Below are 22,786 nucleotides of genomic sequence, written 5' to 3'. Positions count from 1 at the left end.
GCAAAGGTAGTAGAAGCTAAGGAAAGTGTCTTCCTGCTAGCAACCATTCAATAAAGTACTGAATAAGGCAGAAGGCATGAGTCAAAAAATTGAGGGGTTTACAGACTGAGGACTTCTTGTTTAAAAAAAAATCAAAACTTCTAAAAAATTGTTACAGTGTATTTCATCAATAACAACTTCACTTACACAAGGTAATGGGAAATGACTTTCCTGGACATTCATCACATTTGAAAAGGATTATTTCAAACCGATACAAACCAACCTTTCACACTTACACACTGGCAGTTTCTCCAGAATTACATCAAGATTTACAGAGAAGGGGTTTTTTTTGCATCGCCTAGCTCAACACCTGACATTTTCCCAGAATGCTTCCCAATTCTCCTCTCTTTGCGTGCTTGTGGCAGAGGTTATGAGCATGCCAGATATTTTGGTGATGAAATGACAGATGGTAACATGTTGGATCAAGCCTATGCACAGCCTCTAATGTACATACGCACAAGAGTCAAAAAGCAATTTGAAGAAATTTCAAAACTTCCTGTTGAGGAAGCTGCAAAGACTATTTATATAAAATGCACTAGAGATGTAATCAATGTAAAATATGTCAGGAAGAGGCTGTGGCTGAAATTTATATAAAAGTTACTGGAAAGAGCAATATAAAATATCCCATGTACTCATGCATACCAACCATCATGTTTAACAGATGTCCTGATGAAGGAAGTAAATGGGAATATTGCTGTTCTACTGGTTCGTAATATGTAGTGCCATTGGCTCATCAGCATTTATGGTCCATCCCTAATTGCCTTTGAGAAGGTGGTGGTGAGGCACTAGCTTGTGGGGAGCTGGAACATCATAGTGCTGTTAGGAAAGGAATTCCATCATTATGACCCAGTGTCAGTAAAGGAATAACAATGTAGTTCCGAGTCAGGATGGTGTCTGACTTGGAGGGGAGCTTGCAGACCCATGCATCCACTGTTCATGTCCTTCTAGAAGTAGAGGTGGATTTCAAAGGTGCTATCGAAAGAGCCTTACTGGGTTGCTACCGTGCAGCTCGTGGATGGTAAACACTGCTGCCGCTGCACTTTGGTGGCAAAGGGGATAAATGTTGAAGATGATAGCTAGGATGCCAACCAGACAGACTGCTTTGTCTTGGATGACATCAAGCTTCTTGAGTATTATTGAACCTGCACCCATTCAGGCGAGTGTGGAGTATCCATTGCATGCCTAACTTATGCTTTATGTATGGTGGACAGGCTTTGGTGAGGTAAAGAAATGAGTTACTCATTGCAGAATTCCTAGCCTCTGATCTACACTCATAACCACAATATTTATATGGCTGGTCGATTTCAATATCTGAATAGTGATAATGGTAGATTCAGTGACTGTAATGACAATGAATGTCAAGAGGCGATAGTTAGATTACTTCTTGTTGGAGATGGTCATTGTCTTCCTCCTCTGTGGAGTGACTTACTTGTTACTTAGCAGCCTAAGCCTGAATTTTGTCCAAGTGTTTCTGCATTTGGACATGACTACTTCAGTGTCAGCGAATTTGTGAACGGTGTTGAACATCATACAATCATGAGTAAACTTCTGATCTTATGATGGAGGGAAGATCACTGATTACGCAGCTGAACAGGTTGGGCCTAAGACACTAAACTGAGGAATTCCTGCAGTGCTGACCTGGAGTTGAATTGATTGACGTCTAAGAGCCAAAACCATTTCCCTTCGTACTAGCTATGACTCCAACTGACAGAGCGTTTTCTGTATGATTTCCATTGGCTCAAGTATTGCCAGGAGTTCTTGATGCTGTATTCTGTGAAATGCTCCCTTAATGTTAAGGACAGTCATCTTGGCTCACCCCTGGCATTCAGCTCTTCTGCTAATGTTTGGAACAAGGCTGTAATGAGGTTGGAGTTGAGTGGCCCTGGCAGAATCCACCATGAGTGTCAGTGAACAGGTTATTGCGGAGAAAGTGCCACTTGATAACTAAATTGAACACCCTTTCTATCACTTCGCTGATCCAGAGCAGACTGATAAGGAGGCAATTGATTCTGTTGGATTTGTCCTGCCTTTAGTCCACAGGACATACCTGGGCAATTTTGCACATTGTTAGGAAGATGCTAGGAAGATGCACCAGTTTTGGAACAGATCTCAGAAGGAAACAAGATGGATCTTGTACTTTGCAGTTCAGGTTGAAGATTGTTGCAAACACTTCAATCTCAACTTTTACACTGATCTGCTGGATTATCCCATCATTCAGGATGGGGATATATATGAAGCGCCATCTTCCTGTTAGTTGTCTAATTGTCCTCCTGTGACCGCACTGCAGAGTTTAGATCTGATCCAATGGTTGTGGGATTGCTTAACCCTATCTATTATATACTGGTTCCAATGTGTAGTGTACAGACAGACCTGTGTTCTAGCTTCACTAAGATAAAATTTCATTTTACTCCTGCCATGCCCATCTGCACTCTTTATTGAACCAGGCTTGATCCCCCAGCTTATGTTAATCATACAGAAGGGCTTAGATTATGGTTAAATACAATTCTTCTGCTACTGATGGCATACAGAGTTGCAGAGATCCTAGTTTTGAATTGTAGGATCTGTTTGAAACCTATCCCATCAAACATTATGATAGTGCCCCACAATTGATGGAGGGTATCCTCAAGATGAGGATGGAACTTATTCTCCATATGTCTGTGCAGTGGTCACTCATACCAGTACCGTCATGGACAGAACTCATCTGCGATGATTGATGAAGACAAGGTAAAATAGATTTTGACCTATTAATAGTGAATAAGGCTATCAAAAATTACAGAGAGATCTTGATCAGATGGGAAAGTGGACTGAGGATTGGCAAATACAGTTCAATACAGGTAAGTGTGAGATGTACTTTGGAAAGTCAAACCAAGGTATGACTTGTACAGTAAATGGTAAGGTTGTGAGGAGTGTTGTGGAACAGAGGGACATAGAAGTACAAGTGCATAGTTCATTGAAAGCGGTGTCATAGGTGGACAGGGTAGTGAAGAAGGCATTTAGCATGCTGGCCTTCATCATTCTAGGTATTGAATATAGGAGTTAGGATGTTATGTTACAGTTGTATAAGTCATTGGCGAGGCCTCATTTGGAGTATTGTGTACAGTTTTGGTCACCCCTGTTATAGGAAAGACGTAGTTAACCTGGAAAGTGTGCAAAGAAGATTTCTGAAGATGTTGCCAGGTCTTGTAGGTCTGAGTTATCAACAGACGTTGGCCAGGATAGGACTTTACTCCTTGGAATGTAGGAGAATGTTGGGTGCCCTTATTGAGGTGTATAAGATCATGAGGGCATAGATAGGATGAACGCATATAGTCTTTTTCCCAGGGTTGGGGAATTGAAAACTAGAGGGCATAAGTTTAAGGTGAGAGGGGATACATTTAAGAAGGATCTGAGGGGCAACTTCTTAAAGCAGAGAGTGGTGTGTATAAGGAGTGGACTGCCAAAGAAAGTGGTTGAGGCAGGTACAATAGCAACATGTAAAAAACATTTGGATAGGTACATAGATGGGAAGGGTTTAGAGGGATACGGACCAAATGCAGGCAATTGGAACTAGCTGAGTGGGCAGCATGGACCAGTTTGGGCCGAAGGGCCTGTTTCCATGCTGTATTACTCTCTGACTGTCTGACTGTATGAATTCTTGATGGATCCATCTCCACATGTCACAGATCCAGTTTAGCAGCTATCTCTTCAGGTCTCAGCCAACTCAAGAAGTAGTGCTATCATTCTACTCTGGATGGTGAAATCTGCCACCCAGAGAACAATCTGTGTCCTGGTCATCCTCAATGATTACTGCAAGTGGTGTTCACCATGTAATGGCACTGATTCATCAGTCAACTAGAGGCAGTCTGTGGTAATCAGCGAGAGGTTTCCTTGCCCAAGTTTGACTTGATGCCATGAGACTTCATGGTCTCCAGAGACGATGTCAAGGACTCCCAGGGCAACTCCCTCATGATTCGATACCACTGTGCTGCCACCTCCGGAGAGTCTGTCCTGCTTGGGGGGCAGGACATGTCCAGAAAAAAACAAAGAATTGCGGATGCTGGAAATCAGAAACAAAAACAGAAATTACTGGAATAAATCAGCAGGTTTGGCAGCATCTGTCGAGAGAAAGTAGAGTTAATGTTTTGGATCCAGTGACCTGCTTCAGAACTAGACTGATCTAGAGATGGTGATGGTGGTATCTAGCACATTATTTGTAAGACACAATTCCATATGTATGACTATGTCAGTCTTTGCTTGACTGATCCATGAGACAGCTCTCCCACTTTTGGTACAAGCCCCAGATGTCACTATGAGAACTTTACAGGGGTAAAAGGGGTGGATTTTTTTTTAATATCAAGTGTTGATTCCTTTCACTCTAGATTTTGTAGTGGTTGGATACAACTGAGGGGCTTCTAAGTCCATTTCAGAGGGCAGTTGAGAGCAAACCACATTGCTGTGGGTCTGGAGTCATATGTAAGCCATACCTATGTGCTTAAGGACAGCAGATTTCCTTCCCAGGAGAATGTTCGTGAAACATTTTTTGTGACTGTCAGCAATGGTTAACTGATACTCTAGTTCTTAATTCCAGATTTTTTTTATTGCATTCAAATTTCACCATCTGTCATGGAAGAATTCAAACACATGTCTCCGGAGGATTAGTGTTACAAATGCAAAGTTTCCATTTATTACTGTTAAACGCTGACTGCGTTCTTATCTCCTTATCCAAAGGAAAGCTCATGACGCACCCTTACACCTGACAGGAAGATCATTGGATAATAAAAGGCTCTCTGATTTACTGCTACACATAGTCTTCTTGCCAGATTATCAGGATTAATGTAGCCGTTTGTTTGCTGTACAGCTGGCAGCTCAGCAACAGAGCATGTACATTAGTCATCAAGGTTTTCATTAAACATCAATCAAAGTGCCCATTTGTTTAAAGGTATATAAAAGTTTATATTCAACTATATTGCTATAAGATTCTAAAAATAATCTTTTAAAAATATTCAGCCGACAGAAATATGAAAAATTGTTAAGTAGGAGATGATTAATACTTGATCATCTCTCTTTTCTCTCCTGACAGTCTATAAACTATAATCCATAAATAACATCTGTTTATCTGCTGAACTCTGAGATAGTTCACATCTGTTCAAATACCTCTGTTAAAGCTGGTCATAATGAAGAATACTTGAAAAGGGTGCCTAAACGATAAAAATGATGATCTTGATGACAAAGAATTTACTTTGCATTAATATATATCATTATTTAGCCATTTTTATTACTACACTTTGAAAAACCAACATAGCAAATTCTTTTCTAAAATGGTGCAGTTCTGTAGAACGTGCAGCAATTATATCTTACTGATATTTGATTGCTTTTTAGGAGACACGATTTAATTTACTTTCGATAGCTTTATTTGTTATAGCAATTAAAATGTAATTGTTTGAGGGTTCATGGATTCTCTTAAGTTATTGGTTTATTTTCCTGAGATCCAGCAACAATTCCCAAGACAATTATTCATCCTGATAGATAACATGCATCTAATTTGAACTAAAACCCTGTATCATCTCCTTTCCATATATCTAATTCTGTTTGTTTTGATAGTTTAACAAGCCAATAAGTCATACTATTTTTTGCCACTTGATGTTCATTTGAACTATAAGCCATTTGTCCTTTAACCTGATAATAACTGATTTCCCTGACCTGCCTATTGCAGTGATACTGGTTTTATCCATAGTGACATTAATACATATTTGACAGTACACATAGTGGTGACAACACCTTTTAACATTGTGATCAATCTAAGTGACTTTTTACACTATAAGGGAGTATCCTTTTAATGTATTTGTCAATAATCTACACAGCAATCTTGCATCCCCTGAGAGTCATTATTTAGTGGCATTTCTCAGGGTGTTTTAACCTGATCTAAAATTTTTACCAAAAGCATGGGATTTCTAGTTGCAGCAAGATAAAATTATCTTCTATACAAATTCCATTTCAATAGAATATTCTTAGTTGTAATCAATTATGCTGCAGTGGTCTTTTTTTTTTTGGATTATAGTTTTACCATCCTTGTCTTATCTTGAAACGTAATAATCCAAGTCTCATTGTTTCAGTGTGAACTGTTGGAATTAACGTAATATTTCTTGGTGGCATTTGTGCTGACACTGATACACAAATATGGTAGATTGTAAAAAAAAGGTGTAGGAAGAAATTAGTTAAAATGCAGAAAAATCTCCCCTGAAATATGAGATACAGGCATGCAAACATCTCAGAGGTAATTATACCAATATGGAAAGGTCAAAGTTTGTGTGCTCCTGCAAAACAAATGTTATTAGCAGATTTTATAGTGTTACATTATTAATAAACTAAATCAACCTGCCTTGTATCACAGAAATGCTCCACTATGATTAATATGGTGGGGAGAAGTGCAGCACGTATTACATTTTTTGTACTGTGTTGATATTTTAGATCTAACAGAAGCTGGCCCAACCACAAAGCTCACATTCATGCATTTTTTTTTTTGAAGAAACCACACCAGAAATCATTGATCATGGTTGTGATTCCTTGTTGGTGCCTAGTTATCCAATCTCACTTGAAGAAGGAGTAAGCATGCTATGTGTCTGCTGCATTCCCTAGGCTAGAAAGGTGAAAATTAGCAAAGGCACCCATTCATAATCCTGCATATGGTCCTAGAAAATATACAGAGAGAGATTTAGTAATAACGTAAGATTAGAATGGTTAGTTGTTTTCAATAGAGCAAAAAGAAATTGAGGGAACCATTAATAGTGGTGAACAAGATTATAACAGATTTGAGCAAGTTAGACAAGGAAAACACTTTCCATTAGCTAATGGGGCCACTTTAATCATCAGCCAATGTTCAAGACTCAGGTTTCCCTGCCAATGTAGGCACTGGTATATGTGGTGGAATACACTGCTGTCACCCTAATGGGTTGCTGCTGTCCCTTCAAATTTACAGTCTGAAGATAATTAACACGTTTGTGGAAGATTCCAGGAAGTGCTGCTGTGTGCAACTGGAAGGTCACCGCTTTGGTGGTGCTTGGAACAGGTTAAAGGAATAGATATCATTGTCAAATGCCAATACAAAGTTGACTTCTAACTCACTCTGAAATTCAGCAACAAAATTTTTGCAACAATTAATTGTTATGATCGGTCCCCAGACAAGACTCCCAATTAATATAATTCTTATGGGATACCCCAAAATCACTGTATTCTTGAGTCAAGAGAGAGGAACTGGCTGCTGTTCTTTATTCAACCTCACAACTCACTTCAGTTGGTCACAACATGTTTAATTTAGTACAAAGAATCCCTTTCTTTGTGGGTATCTTTTCTAGTTCTGATCTATTTACGTTTAACCAGGCTCACATGGTTTCAGGAAAGATGAGTTTGCTAACTACAAATACACAGGACAAGTAGTAAAACTAAACTAGGCCCGAAACGTCAGCTTTCCTGCACCTCTGATGCTGCTTGGCCTGCTGTGTTCATCCAGCTCTACACCTTGTTATCTCACATACACATTAGCAATGAGAATTGATGTACCATTGGACAGTTAGGAAAAAGATGTACAAATCCGTCTCAGGCTTGTCTAAGCAGAGTAAATCGTAAAACGTTGCAGCTGAGTTGGGTGGTTCCGGTTGTGCTGACCTCCACAGTTGAGTAGTTGATCTGGAGATTCGTGGCTCCATAAGTTAGTTAAAGGGTGTTGTCTTATTTCCTTTTTGATGGTGGCTTTGCTGATTTGCAACTTTCTTCTAGCAAGCAACAAAGAGAGAGAGACAGTTTCTTTTAACAGTAAGCACTGACATACATAGTGGATGTTCTTCACAAACCAGTCCCATGGAGCTTAAACACCAGACAAGTATGTACAGACATGGGTCGCAGTTGGTTTGTAACCCCTTCTTTTGTGTATTCCTAGAAGGCAAAAATGCAAACATATTCTTTCACTCAGAGCTGCTTTCTTTTCCCTCATAGCATGTCCACAGTCTGGGATATAATTCACAGAAGATGACTTCCGTTAAGGTTATTATTGTCCTCTTTTACTCTGCATTCACAGGAGATTACAACTCAGTTTTTGCATTGCATCTTTTTATTTTGAAGTGTCTCTGTCTGAAATTCCTTGAAAGCCTCCAGGTGTGACCTTGTCAGGACTGAGTATAATCCACATAAGAATATTCCAAGTAATTGCTAAAACACATTCTCAGAATTTACAATCCCAGCTATATTTGGTGTTTATTTACTTTGTTCTGATAAGAAAAATCCTTCTTACTGAAAAGTTCAATGGGTTGACCCTTGATTTTTGGCTACACCCACGTTGTGAAGATTTTCCGTCATGAGATCCAGTGAGATTTCTCGTTGTATCTTACATCTCAAGTGTTCTTGACATCTAGCATGTTTGATAAGATAGAAAACTGAATATTATTGAGCTAAGTTGAGCCATCAACAAAGCGTTTGAGAAGCAATTAATCCCCCTTAATTGGCAACTCACCACTGCTTAGTGAGAAACTTGCCATACTTTTCTAAAGCATAAAAGACGAAGCGAAATGGTGCAGACGTCGAAATAAACCTCCGCGGACATCTTGTCTGATTCTGCCGTTAATCTCACCAAAGTCCTGGTTGCTCAGACCTCTATAAGATTCCACCCAATTTGCCTTTAAGTAATTCAGGGCTGTGATCTATTGTCATGACATAACATGCTTGCTGCTGTTCATAAAATTAATTTCTGTATTTTGAATTCACTAGCTAGCAACAAATCTGTTACATGCTGAATGAATTACATTCTGTGTTACTGAGGTGATACTGCCAGGAAATGTGATTTTGCTGTTTCCTTACTATCACATTTTAACATGTTTTTTCCTAATTTGGATTTGGTAGTTCTAGTGTTAGACAAAAGTGTTAACAGGTAATGATTTGGCAGCTGGTTTTAGATTTTTCTCAATGTTTGTTTTGAATGGTTTTAACAAAAACTAAAATCAGAACAGATGTCAAACAGCTGTCAATTTCCTCACATCCATTTTATACAATAACACAAGCTCAGGATCTATGCTGCTACCTTCAAAAAAATAGATGTACCTTTTTTTTAAATCGAGTGAAAACAATTAATTCTTGGATTGATATCACCCAGCATAAATTTCCAAATAGCAATTGTTTTTATTATTTAAGTAAGTTAATAAACACCAGTTACTGTTTTTTTTTTGGAATAACATCTATTGCACACTTCAACACAACACCTAAGAATCAGACAGGCTTTTCAACACCATTTCACAGCCACAAATACTTAAATTGTTTTTGATAGCTATGAATAGAAGATGAATGCATTCATGGAAATGGAGTCAGTGGGATTAACAACAAGAGTCTTCCATTGCCATTTCAGGAGAAGGGGAATGCCTCCCTAAATTGTGCATCAGAATCAAAAGTCTGTGCTTGACTAGCAGAAGAAAGAAAAATTGACAATAAAATGATTTTGTTTAGTCCAACATTGACATATGAATTTGTGTAGATGGGATCTGAGGATAATGTCCATTATTATGTCTATTTCTAAGCAAGTTTAAAATTATATTGAAAGTTACAACAGAGAAGACAAATGAAGTCAATAAAAGATGAATAAAAAGTCTCTAGATAAATGAAAAATAGCAGGTGCAGATAGCAAAATCATTTCTTTGATGCTTCCCCAGACCAGCAATTATAAAAATAGATTTATTGTAATTGAGTTGACTACAAAACCTGTTAGGGTGATGCATGCTCATACTCTTGTCTGGATATCACATCTGCATTTGTTTCTGGTGCTCATTATGTGCATGTTATGCACAAACATCTAATGACTTCCACGATTCATTGAAACACTGTAACAAGCTATTTACATTAAAAATCTCAAATAAAGCCATTCTGTCAGAAAAGGTTAACGTACTCCTGGGTTCTGCTGCAAAACAGAATTTAATAGAATTATATTGATGCAATATGGGGTCGAGTGATTAATTTAAATGTCCATAAAGAAGAACCCACATCAGAATTTTTATGGACAATTTTCCTTCATTTAATACCCAGTGTATCTGATTTTATACAGAATTACTAACAGGAAAATAAGAGGTATGAAATTGTAGAAAACACTTTTTGATCATGGGATTCACTGCACACAGGCAAACAGTGTGACACCCACGCACTGCAATAAAGACGTTGCATCCTGTGACCTAGTCGTGTCCATCATACTTTTGATTGCCATCCTTATAAATTGGTATCCAGGGTTGTGAGATACTGACCTCTACTGGGAATAAACTTAAAAGGAACAATCAAATGGTTCAACAATTTTAAGCCATTTCTAACACAATAGCTCAGCATTTACCTTTTCTAACAGCACAGAGATTCTCATGAGATAGTATGATAAGATTTACATTCCTGTTCTGCTCCAAGAACATTACTGGCACTAGCAATTTTTTGAATAGGAAATACCCTCAATCTAAGTATCAGCAAGAAATAGATAGCAGTAACTGAAAGGAAGCCAGCCAGGTCAGGTTGCATGAGCACTGATCCGTGCCTTCCCAATCTATAGGCAGTGGTAAACATACCTCATTTTGACAGAGAATTAATACAAGCAAGCACCTCAACTCTCAAGAAAGATTCAAATATTTATGCTGATTCTGTTGAAGCATGCCAAGTACCGCACATCATTCTTTATGTGAACATTGTAATGAAGGAGTTATCGGCTAATAAAGCTGAAAGAGCCACAGCTATAACCATGACCATACCACCACCCCCAAGTTCCCCTCCAAGCCACTCACCATTCTAAATTGGGAATGTATCACCATTTCTTCAATGATGCTGGGGCAAAATTCTGGAACTTTCTGGAACAGCATGGTGGGTGTACCTACACCAGATGGACCACAGCAGTTCAAGAAGGCAGCTCACCGTCACCTTCTGAAGGGAAAATACGAATAGACAATAATTACTGGCCCAGCAGCAACATTGCTCACTGTTCCATGAATGAATGAAGAAAATGTACCATAATTTATAACAGGAAGTCCTGTCTAATGACAGTCACGGGTAATGGACTTTACAGGGTCTGGCTCTGACTCTGTCTACCAGCACACCTGTGACCAACATATACCATAGAGCTGATTCAGCCAGTGCCAGTATCACTCAGATGTGACATAAATTCAAGTAGAATGTAGTAAGGATGGTACTATGAAATGAGACAATAACAAACTCCTGTAACAAACTTTCACACAACAAACTCCTGCTACACACATCTAAGTTAGCACCAACTAGCAAGGGCCTGTTGCTGGCTAGTTATTTTGCAGATTCACATGTATAACTTGATTCCCTTAACATCTGCTATAAGGGCATGAATGGTTTTGTGATGCCCTTCCTGGTGGCTTACAATTTGTTTTCATCATGTTGGGGCAGTTTCCACATTCTAATTTCATGCAGTTTGCAATTCCCACTAGGAATGTGCATCCAACCAGCTATCCAGATCTGCAATCAGTGAACAATTATGCACTGATCCAAATGATTCCTGTGAGCAATTTTCCATTCTAATGAGAAGCACATCATTTCTGAGAGAGAATCATACTGATAGAAAGTAATTGGCACCCCTGACTTTATGCATGCAAATGTCTTCTAGTACGGTTTAAATAGATCCTTCTGAATTGATAATTACTTTTACAGTACTTCAAAGCGTTTACCCTACATTGACTATTTTACAAGTAGTTTGAGCGGACATTTAGTACAGTAACAATATTTATACATGGTTGGACATCATGAAACAAGAAACCTTTCTACTCCTTTCTACTTCTGAACATACAAAAGAGATAATCATTATTCCCATGCATTTGGAATGTAATTAGACAGCCTACATGAGATATACATGATAATTAATATTTTAAAGTTGGTATGTTACAACTGGTAGTACTATAACTTAAACACTGTTGTAATGAACAAAATGATGTTGGAGCAAACTTTAGACAAAGCTTGACAATGTGAATAGGATTATGAAGTTCAGTTCACTTGTGCCTGTTTATTGTAAAGTAGCTAGCACGAGATTTGCAAATATAAAGACATACTCTAGTGAATATCTGCAGGGCTCCTCCTGAGTGGATGAGGCAGCAGAATATTGCTTGCGCGTTCCAGTGATCTGTTCTACGATGTTTTGTGATGGAGATTTGAGAGGCATAGAGAGGGTAGATAGGAAGGAGCTTTTCTCTTGGTGGAGGGATCAATGACTAGGGAGCGTAGATTTAATTTAAAGGATGGGTGGTTTAGAGGAAATGTGAAGAATTTTTTTTCACTTGGACAGTGGTTGGAATCTAGAACTCAGTCCCAGTAAGGGCAATAAAGGCAGGAGTCTTCCTAATATTTGAAAAGCATTTAGATATGCACTTGTGATGTCAAGGAATAAAGGCTATGGGGTCAAGTACTGGAAAATGGGATTAGAATATTTAGATGGTTGTTTTTGACTGGCACAGACTTGATGGGCCAAAAGGCCTTTTTCTGCACTGTAGACCTCAATGCATCTCAATGCAAAAATGCATCTCGTACTAAGCATACAGGCCATATTTGTTCGGGTTGTGCAGTGAAGTTATGCATCCAATTTAAATGGGGAACTTCAACTGCTCGGCAGGAAACTTCTGGTTTGATGTTTGATGGCTCAGATACTGAGGGAACAGTGAATTGATACAGAATAAATGCATTATGCCGGCTGCCAGGATGCTTGCATGACTGGATGAGCAACATCAGACAAATGCTAATTATAATGGTATACTTTTTAAGGCTTATCTAAAGTTGCTGCACATCACAAGACAGGATGCGGTATGTATACTAATTATATCATTGGACAGATGATAGGAGTAAACCTACATACCATATATGTTACTAATCTCCCAGGTATTGCAAATTGTTGCAGTTTCATCTCTTCAAACAGTGTTACCATCCTTTCCATGTGGTTGAGCAAGGCAGGAAATATAGAGCAAAAATCACATCATATTTTACACCTGTATGTTTAGAAGAATTGTAATTAAATTCTCCACGCGATGTTAAAATGCCTTTATTGTCATTGTTATTCTGTATCATTATTTGATATTGCACCATACAAATAATTTGAGGTATTAAACTTTGAGCTGAGTCAACTTAACAATAAGTTAATTCACTTTTTGTTTGAATAAGAAAATGACAGATCCAAATTCATAACTAATAAATATATTTAAAGGCTTTACCTCTTTCTTAAGCTCATGCCATAGTGATATACCATTTCAGCATTTTCCCATACATTTCTGTTTATGGGTTTCCATCCTGTAATTTATATGTTAAAACCCTTGCAGTTCACTCTGGTCCATTATTGTTTATTCAACAGTTTGAGACAATTCCAATTGCCTGTCCACATTTGAGCTGTTTTTATTATTGTTTGGTCAGTAATAAAATAATATCACATTGAAAAGGGAGTTTACCTGGCTTGAAGTGTACCATCTCCTTAAATTTTGTATGAAGTTATTATGATATTTGTTCTTTTGAAACATACTTTCATTAGTATCAGATAAATGAGAATTGGACTGCCAATACTAGTAACACTTATTGTTCTGGCTAATGATTTTGTACTAAGAAAGCATTACTGCTAATAGAGTCTGTAACTAAGTGATAATTAGATCAGTTTAATTTGCAGACTGGTTTTGAAAACTGCCCAATTTACAATTACAAGAAAAGGAATTTGGTTCTCCTGAAAACAGTAACAGTATATAAATTACTCAGATTCGTAGGCTTAATGGCAACTAAAGATTGTGCATAAATGTAAAACTATTGGAGAGGCAAAAAGCTAAGCAATGCCAACTCGGCACAGTAGGAAGAAACTCCTGTCTCAGTAGTGTGTATTTGTCAGCAAGGACCTGCCATAAGAGCCTGAACCTCCTGAGGCACTGTTTCTCCCACATGTCAACTAAGTTAACCCTCTACCTTGCGGATAACAGCGAAATGCACCAAAGTGAATGATATGCAAGACAGGTGAAGTGACTTTGAGGTAACAAGGTGTAGAGCTGGATGAACAAAGCAGGCCAAGCAGCATTAGAGTAGCAGGAAAGCTGATGTTTCGGGTCTAGAGGTTCTTTTTTTTCTGAAGAAGGGTCCAGACCAGAAACGTCAGCTTTCCTGCGCCTCTGATGCTGCTTGGCCTGCTGTGTTCATCCAGCTCTACACCTTGTTATCTCAAATTCTCCAGCATCGGCAGTTCCTACTATCTCTGAAGTGACTTTGGACAAGTTAGCAATTATCTATCAACTCGCAAAAATATTCTCTGAGAAGGTAGCTCATTGGTTTCACTGTAGAAGCTCTACTTACTCTATATTTGCTCCCAACACCCTGGTAAGTTCTCAAACAGCTTGGAAATAGATCTCTAGCCTGTTAGATGCGGCATCCTTGATTAAAACAGAGCATAATTGCTTAACATCAAAAACTTGACAACCACATGGCAGGTCCCTTCTTGCTTTCGATTCTGCTAAGGTGAAAACGGGATGAGGACAGGATGATGCTGGGCTCCTGACCTGTCATTGTCTTCTGGGAATTTAACTCCATCCACACATCCCCAATCCCTGACTTCCCCTTGCCTGGGAAAATTACACCCAATTTCTTTTTAGTTTAAAAAGGACTAGAGAACACTGTTCAGGCCATTGAGCCTGTTCCACCATTCATTGAGAGGATGGCTGCTCTGTAACTCCATCCACCTGTCTTGATTTAATGTCTCGTAATATCCTCAATGATCTATTGATCTCAGATTTAAAATTATCGATTGAGCTAGCACCTAATGCTTTTTAAAGAAGAGACTTTCCAAATTACACTACCTTGTGTGTGAAGAGGCACTTCAGTACTTCTATTCTAAATGATCCATATTAACTTATGTGCTTTATGGAACTCCAGGAATCTGAAATAATTAATTTTTCTTCAGTCCTGAACCTACATAGGAGGGGAATGTGTTATTAAATGCTTAATCAAACTCAGCTAAACTTTCTCCTAATTAGAGGATGTCCTAAATGATGTTCTATTCAATTACACACAGGCAAGTCCAGCACAGCATTGCTTATAGTCAATGCGCATTGAAAACTATAAATTAAATACAGGAGAATCACTAATAGTCACTCGGAAATAGCAAGAACTGCAGATGCTGGAGTCAGAGTCGATACAGTTTGTAGCTGGAGGAACACAGCAGGTCAAACAGCATCAGGAGAGTAGGAGAGTTAATGTTTTGGGCCTAAATCCTGATGAAGGGGCTAGGCCTGAAATGTTGACTCTCCTGCTCCTCTGATGCTGCCTGACCTGCTGTATTCCTCCAGCTCCACAGCATATCGAAACACTAACAGTGCAGTTCCATATTTAAACATACAGCACCAAATCCATCAAGCAAAGACAAAAATAACGTTGGAAACTCAAGTAGCCCAGTCTTTGATTCAATGTCCAAGGATCAAGTGATTCAGATTTCTTCTGTTGGGGCTGACTTCTAATATCCAATTTTAAAATTAGATGACCTGCAGTTATGAAGCCTTCTGAAAGTGTTTGAAATTAACTAGCACGCTCGATAGCAATTATACATTGTGTTATTTAATGGTGGAGCCCTAGTTGTAGTCGTTATGATGATCCCTCATTCCTTACTGGAGGGCAATATATATTGTTACATAGCTCACAAAATAAAAATGAAGTTTCTCTGGGGAATTGGGAGGAAGTTGCAAAATGTATTGGTCATACTTTCATAAAATGCCTATCCTCATCACTTAACTTATGTTAATGGTCTTCTGTCCACAGGGACCATTTCACATCTTTGTTAATCAGCCCTCCAGAGCTATATGTTTAAATTTGGAACTGCACTGTTAGTGTTTCAATATGCTGTGGAGCTGGAGGAATACAGCAGATCAGGCAGCATCAGAGGAGCAGGAGAGTCAACATTTCAGGCCTAGCCCCTTCATCAGGATTTAGGCCCAAAACGTTAACTCTCCTACTTTCCTGATGCTGTTTGACCTGCTGTGTTCCTCCAGCCACAAACTGTATCGACTCTGACTCCAGCATCTGCAGTTCTTGCTATTTCCGAGTGACTATTAGTGATTCTCCTGTATTTAATTTATAGTTTTCAATGCGCATTGACTATAAGCAATGCTGTGCTGGACTTGCCTGTGTGTAATTGAATAGAACATCATTTAGGACATCCTCTAATTAGGAGAAAGTTTAGCTGATAAATTTGACTTATGGTTAGATGCATTAATTACTGGCAAGAAACTCTTATCATTGTCTGCAGAGAATTGTATGATTTATTGAATACAAATCTTTAACCCTTATTTGATTGGAACATCAATAACTGTGTCTAAATAACATGATGCAAGTAAATGCAAACAATTTTGAAAGTAGAGAAAATGCCATATGCCCGGCTAGCTTAGTGCAGCGTGAAACTTGATCTTAGGGTCCTGAGTTTGAGTCTCATATTGGGTGCCATTGTTTCTCTGGGCTGTTGTGACAGTGGTAATGTACCCATCTTTGAGCTAGAAGGTCAGGGTTCAAGACCCCTTGCTGTAGTGTTGTGTCATAACATGTCCAAACAGTTTGATTAAAATATCTAAAAGACACCGTGGTAAACTTCTAAATAATTTATTGAATTGCCACAGCTTTGATTACATCTGCGATGTATCTTCATATGTGTGGCAAGTTGCATAGATAAGCATGGCACAGATATATGATAGCAAACACATTTCACTGTTGAAAGATTAATACTTAAGCACGGTGAGTGGTGAAGAATTCCTCGAGTAGAATGGTAACGATGTTATTATCAGTCTTTGATGCCCTTTGATTAATAAATCATTATCTGCCTTTATTAATGTAGCAATACATATGGGAAAGGAATGAATTCATTAAGTACCTGTTCACATAATATTTACAGTTTGGTGAGCTATTTATGATTTCTGACAATGGCATCTAATCTCTGGAGTATTAAGTCAAAAGTTATTATGTGTGTTGAAACATGAGCTACCATAAATCCTTTTAAATGGCAAGCTTGAGATAATAATTTATTGAATATTCATAATCAGTGGAAATACTGTTAAGCTTGTTGCAACATTATTGTTGCCAGAACACTTTTGAAAGCATAAGTTTAATACTGTAATAAACCTTAGGGCATAATCTTTTTATCAATCTGTGAATTTTCATTTAAATTAAATACCTAGATTGTGCTTTTAAGAATTCAATACAGAAGATTCAGACCTAGTTTTTATTTTAAGTACAGTGCCAATATGTGTAATGTAGATTGTGGACTCTGAATGCTCATATGCCTTGAAAGATCAATTAAAGTCACGTTTTTAATGAAAGAGACACTACATTACACACTTAGACCCAGTACAAAGTAATTTGCTGTGATCTCACTCAAAGTCTTAGCATAAGTTCCCAGCACCAACCACCAATATAGACTGTGGTAAATTTTCTGTTTTTCTCAAGAAAGAAATGAAAAACCTCAGTTTATATGCCATCTTTCAAGATCTCAGCACATCACATAGCACTTTGCAACTCATTAAGTACTTCAAGGGTAACCAGTCTTGCAATGTAAGAAATGTAACTACTAATTTACACTCAGCAAACTCTCACAGCATGAAAACGACCACAGAAGTATAGTTTTGAAATTTAAAAAAAAGTTAATTTATAAAAGATCTTCGTATATATACATAGTCACAAATGCAGTTTGGTTCTGTACAGTTGCATATCAAGTAAACAAACAAACCATTGGACTTTGACTCTATCCAAAAATCCAAAGACCTCTGTTATACATACAATACTAATATTTACATAAAATTTGAGACACTGGGTGAGTCTGATAACTGAATGGACCCTCATTTACCTTCAGCAGGAAGACCTCAGACAGTGGTCTTTCCCCACTGTCCCTCAGCACGTAGTCCTGGACCTTGGAATGTGCCAGTCTGCAACACTAGGACGAGGTCAACTCCTTGTTCTGGAAGACCAACAAGTTTCAGGCAGACCGAAGAGCGTCTGTCATAGAATTGATGGTACTCCAGGTACAGTCAGTTTTTGTCTCAGTGTGCCCCTCAGGGAACAAACCGTAGAGCACAGAGTCCTGCATCATGGAGTTGCTTGGAATGAACCCCAACAAAAACCACTGCATCTTTCTCCAGACTTCCTTCGCAAAGGCACATTTCAGCAGGAGATGTGTGACATTTTCAACTCCACCGCAGCTGCTTCGAGGGCAGCGTGCGGTAGCACAGACTGACTGGGCGTACATGAAGGATCTGACAGGTAGTGCCTTCTCACCACCAGCCCGAGCAATGTCTCTATGCTAGTTGGAAAGTTCTGGTGATGAGGCGTTCTGCCAAATGATTTTGACAGTCTGGTCAGGGAACCATATAACAGGACCCACTCTCTCCTTTTCCGTCAGGGTCTCAAGGATGCTACGTGTTCCTGATGGACTCGTGGTCAAAAGTGTTTTTCTTGTCAAATTTTTCTACAAAGACAGGTGATACGGAATGGTCCAACTACTTGGAGCATTCCACGGCAAAGAGGCCAGTCCCATCCTTCGCAACACAAAGGACAGGTAGAACCTCACTACATAGTGACACTTGGTGTTTGCTTACCGTGGGTCTATGTACAGCTTGATGCAGCCGCACACAAAGGTGACTATCAAGATGAGGGCAATGTTGGTACATTCTCTGCCCCCTCCCCCACCTTATCCAGAGCTTTGTACGTGGAGTGCCTGCAGACATCTTAGGCCTCCAGATGAAGTGGAAGATGGCTTGGGTGGCTACAACAGCACAGTTTCAAGCAATGGGCCAGACCTACGCCACATACAGCAACAGAGCAACAGTGTCTCCTACCTAATGACCAGGTGAAGACCTGCAGTAATGGAGAAGGAGTGGTGCTCCCAAAAGACCAGACCAGATAATGTTCTGATTGATCATGTTGACTGACGGATAAGTATTGAAGATCCCAGGGATGGCTCCTCTACTCTTCTTCAAGTACCACTTATGTCCACCTGGTTGAACTGACCGAACCTCACTCTTTTACTTAAAACCCCAACTCTGTTTAATACAAACAACATTTCATGTGTTGCTTATGCATCTCAAGCCGCAACAGTATGAAACAACCCATGTACATTGGAGCTGCCTGTTCCAATATTCACATGTGAAAACTACACTCAACAACTTCCAAAAAGTCTCATATTTTCTTGCATCTGATAAGTGAATTATTTTCATCAGTTCTGTTCCATTTGGATGTAGAATGCTATGAATCACTGGTTTGCCCTTTCCTACATTGTTAAAGTTTGAAATAACTTTAATTGGATTCTGATTCATTGCAAAATGTACAACGTGATACACTGTAAGCCATTTATGCATTTATGAATATTAACTTCACCTATAGTGATAAAATATTTCACAATAACTATTCATGTTGATGCATAATATTCTCAACCAGTTATTTTTCAAAATTAGGAAGTAGAAAACTATTTTGCATTTACACATTGATTCGTTAATACTTCTTCTGTTGATCTTCATGAGAAGTTTGATGGGCCTTTTGTTATCAAGTTTGATTACAGATTGAAAATAAGTATGTGTTGTGCTATTGGCTCTTGCATTTATATTTACTGATATTTCACCCTGAAAGAGAAAATCCACAGACACACCAGAAAGCTGTATAAGCAATTTCTTTACAAACATTAGCATCTTCTTTACCTCCATGACAATTAATGTACTTAAAAATTTTGCTGAGATACAGAAATATCTATATTAATTCACATAGCATCCATTTCTCTGCCATTTTAACTGATAATCTGACCTGTAGTAAGATGAGACAAAGAATGACACCATTGCAGCGAAAAGTGGCATGGAGGTGTGAAATTCATATCATTACTGAAAGGTTTAAAAAGAAATTTGAAATTTGTAATACATCAACTCAGAAACAGGAAAGTACAAGCTTTTGATTGATTCCTGTATAGTAACAATTCATTGAGAGCTATGGCAGATTTTCCATGTTAGCACTTAGCATAAATGTCAGACACTCAGAGTGCATAGAAGAAAAGCAATTGGGGAGTCCATATGCCTCAACAGGAAACTTAATAGTTAAGCTAACAAAATTTGCTAATAAACTGTGCTTTTTTTTGTAGGCAGGAGGCAAGCATTACCACCCAACTTGTGCAAGGTGTGTCAGATGTCACCAGATGTTCACAGAGGGAGAGGAAATGTACCTCACAGGTATGACTTACGTAAAATTACAGGTGATATTCAACATAGAAACAGCCTATTCTGTGAAACCAGGTCATACAAGCATGAATGCTCTGTTTGAACCGACCTCCTGCCCACTACTCAATCTTTCCTCATCTGGCCCTATCAGGATTACCCTCTATTACATGCTTTCTCATTTTCTTCTTTAGCTCTCCCTTAAATATATCTGCATTATTCACTTCAGCTACTCCTTGCAGTCACGTGTTCTACATTTGCCATCTGGGAAAGCTCTCTGGCTTCCTATGAATTCGTTATTTGCTTTCTTGGCGGATATATTACATGGATGGCCTCTAGTTTTGTTTAATACCGCTTCAGGAGTAGGGTTTCCTGGGGCACAGCACTTGATGCTGGCTCATTCCTCTGTTGGGGACAGGATGACCAAGCAGGAGGACTCTCCCTCCCCGCCGCAATGCCACAGGGAGTAGGAGAACTGCCCATCAGAAGTTTAAACCACTGAAACAATTCTCACATATGTCAGCACAGTAGGACATCCACAGCATCGTATCACACAAGAGACATCCAGACTCTGACAATCTGAAACAGGAAGTTTTGACCCAGTGTTACAGAGTGTAGTGTGGCTTTAACCTTTGTTTTCCATTGAAGCATAAGGATTTTTGTACATTGTTGGTGGGCCCTGGCAACATATTCCTAGTGAGCTGTAAGCGCCAAATAGCTCTGTTTCTGCAGCTCACTGGACCAGAGAGGAGGAAAATCAAACAGCTACGCACCAAAGCCAGCAGCAAGTAGTTCAAGTATATTTTGAAGAAGAGGCAAGTGAAAGAAGGTTGAGAATGAATCATCAGTTGGAAGATGTTTTGTAGAACCCAGAGGAATGTCTTGTACTTGGAGAAATTGGGACTTGCTGTGTCCTGAACATGCTTCATTTTTTTATTCTTCAACATCGCAGTCAAAGTCCTATAATAAGCATTGAGTGCTGGATGCCAATTTAAAGTCTCCGCAAAAAAGTTGATTCCAGGTGCAAATGGTTTACGAGGACCCCATTAAATATTTTAACCACAGTCATCTATCTTGAACATGATAAACAGGCAGTCAACAGTTAAAATTCTCCTTCATTATGATTGTTCATCAGACAGATATGAAGAAAATGCCTCTGTTGTGTAAGAACCTAATTTTGTATTCATGACCCATGTCACACACCATCAGGGCTATTAAAAACCTGGATAAAAATAAAACTGGAACTGACATAAGGGCAAAAACAAGTATACAATATTATTACTTGGTTGTTATTTTAACATGAGGGACAGTAGCATAGTGGTAATGTTGCTAGACTAGTAATCCAGAACCCTAAAGTAGTAAAGCTGTGAAGGTATGGGACTGAGAGAGGGTTAGGGACTGCATTCTACAGGGTTCCATATTCCCTGCCTAACCTGGCTGAAAACTGAGTCATCAGCTTGTCTATCAAAACCCGAGGTGCCCCACAGGAAACATCTGGAATTGTTTCAGAGTGAGTCATTCACTCCATTTTGGGAGGAAGACTCACTGTAAGGAACTGCTGACCAATCCAGTCGGGATTGCTGCTATGTTCTCCCAGCAGTGCCAGGATTGAACAGTGGTCACTGCTGGGACTGCAGGGGATCCCAAGGAAGAAGTAATGGTGAAGCACAGACTTAAAAATGAGTCTGGAATTTTGGATGAGTCTGGCCTGCAGACGGCAGTGAGGGATGTTGCGTGCTGTCAAGAGAGCAGCCCCTAGAGAGGGCCTCACAGGAGAGATCACATGAATTCAGCCAATCTGGAAAACAGATTGTTAGATGTTAGAACAGACTGCACTTCTAACCCAAACATTCCTCTGCCCCCCCTCCCCCCCCTCCATTTTTCATACACATTCTCAAAATCAAGAAAGAATTTTGTCCATGGCGAACTGGACAAATGGTGTTGGACTCCTGTAAATGGGATATGTATTTTCCACTTGAGATCTTGACACTGTCAAGTTGCCCTTTGGGCCCTTATCAGGCTGCTCATGTGTTGGATGAAAGCCTGCCCTATAGCCATCTCTAGATGTTGAGGTGCAGACTTCGTATCACGTAAACACTTTTTCACTTCCTCATTCTCCTGCTGACAAAATATTTATAGCCTTGATCTTGCTTTCCACACATGTGGCAAATAGGTTGATCTGACCTTTGCTGGCCTTCATCTGTAACACAGATTTTTCTCTACGCAGAGAACATCACCACTGTGACAAAATGACAGAGACCCCAAGTCCTGTCCCTGAAGCCAGCAGTTCCCATTTTCACAGGGGAGAGATTGGGGCCAGTTTAGATGAATGTTTCAGAGAGGCAGCTGGATATTTAAATGATCAGCTTTCTCCACTCATATCTGAATTTGAAATTGCTGCGTCTGGAACCTGGGATGTAGAAATTAGAAAAGTTAAAAGCAGGTCTGTTCTCAATGCAGACATAGTAGGAACTGCCGATGCTGGAGAATCTGAGATAACAAGGTGTAGAGCTGGATGAACACAGCAGGCCAAGCAGCATCAGAGGAGGAGGAAAGCTGACATT

At 39.1% G+C, this 22,786-nt stretch overlaps 1 protein-coding gene across 1 annotated transcript in view; it reads left to right on the top strand.

Annotated features, from left to right (window-relative positions):
* LOC109928508 (actin binding LIM protein family, member 3) overlaps window positions 1-22,786 on the top strand; it is a gene marked incomplete at its 5' end in the record, with an annotated part of 177,408 nt that overhangs the window by 55,454 nt on the left and 99,168 nt on the right. Inside the window, one exon of the mRNA XM_048603946.1 lies at window positions 20,150-20,237. Within this exon, the coding sequence (XP_048459903.1) occupies window positions 20,150-20,237 (88 nt within the window). The remainder of the gene's footprint in view (window positions 1-20,149; window positions 20,238-22,786) is intronic.

This window comes from Rhincodon typus, chromosome 12 (genome assembly GCF_021869965.1).
Source record: "Rhincodon typus isolate 14 chromosome 12, sRhiTyp1.1, whole genome shotgun sequence".
Lineage (NCBI taxonomy): Eukaryota > Metazoa > Chordata > Chondrichthyes > Orectolobiformes > Rhincodontidae > Rhincodon > Rhincodon typus.
This window is presented reverse-complemented; position numbering and strand designations above follow the sequence as displayed.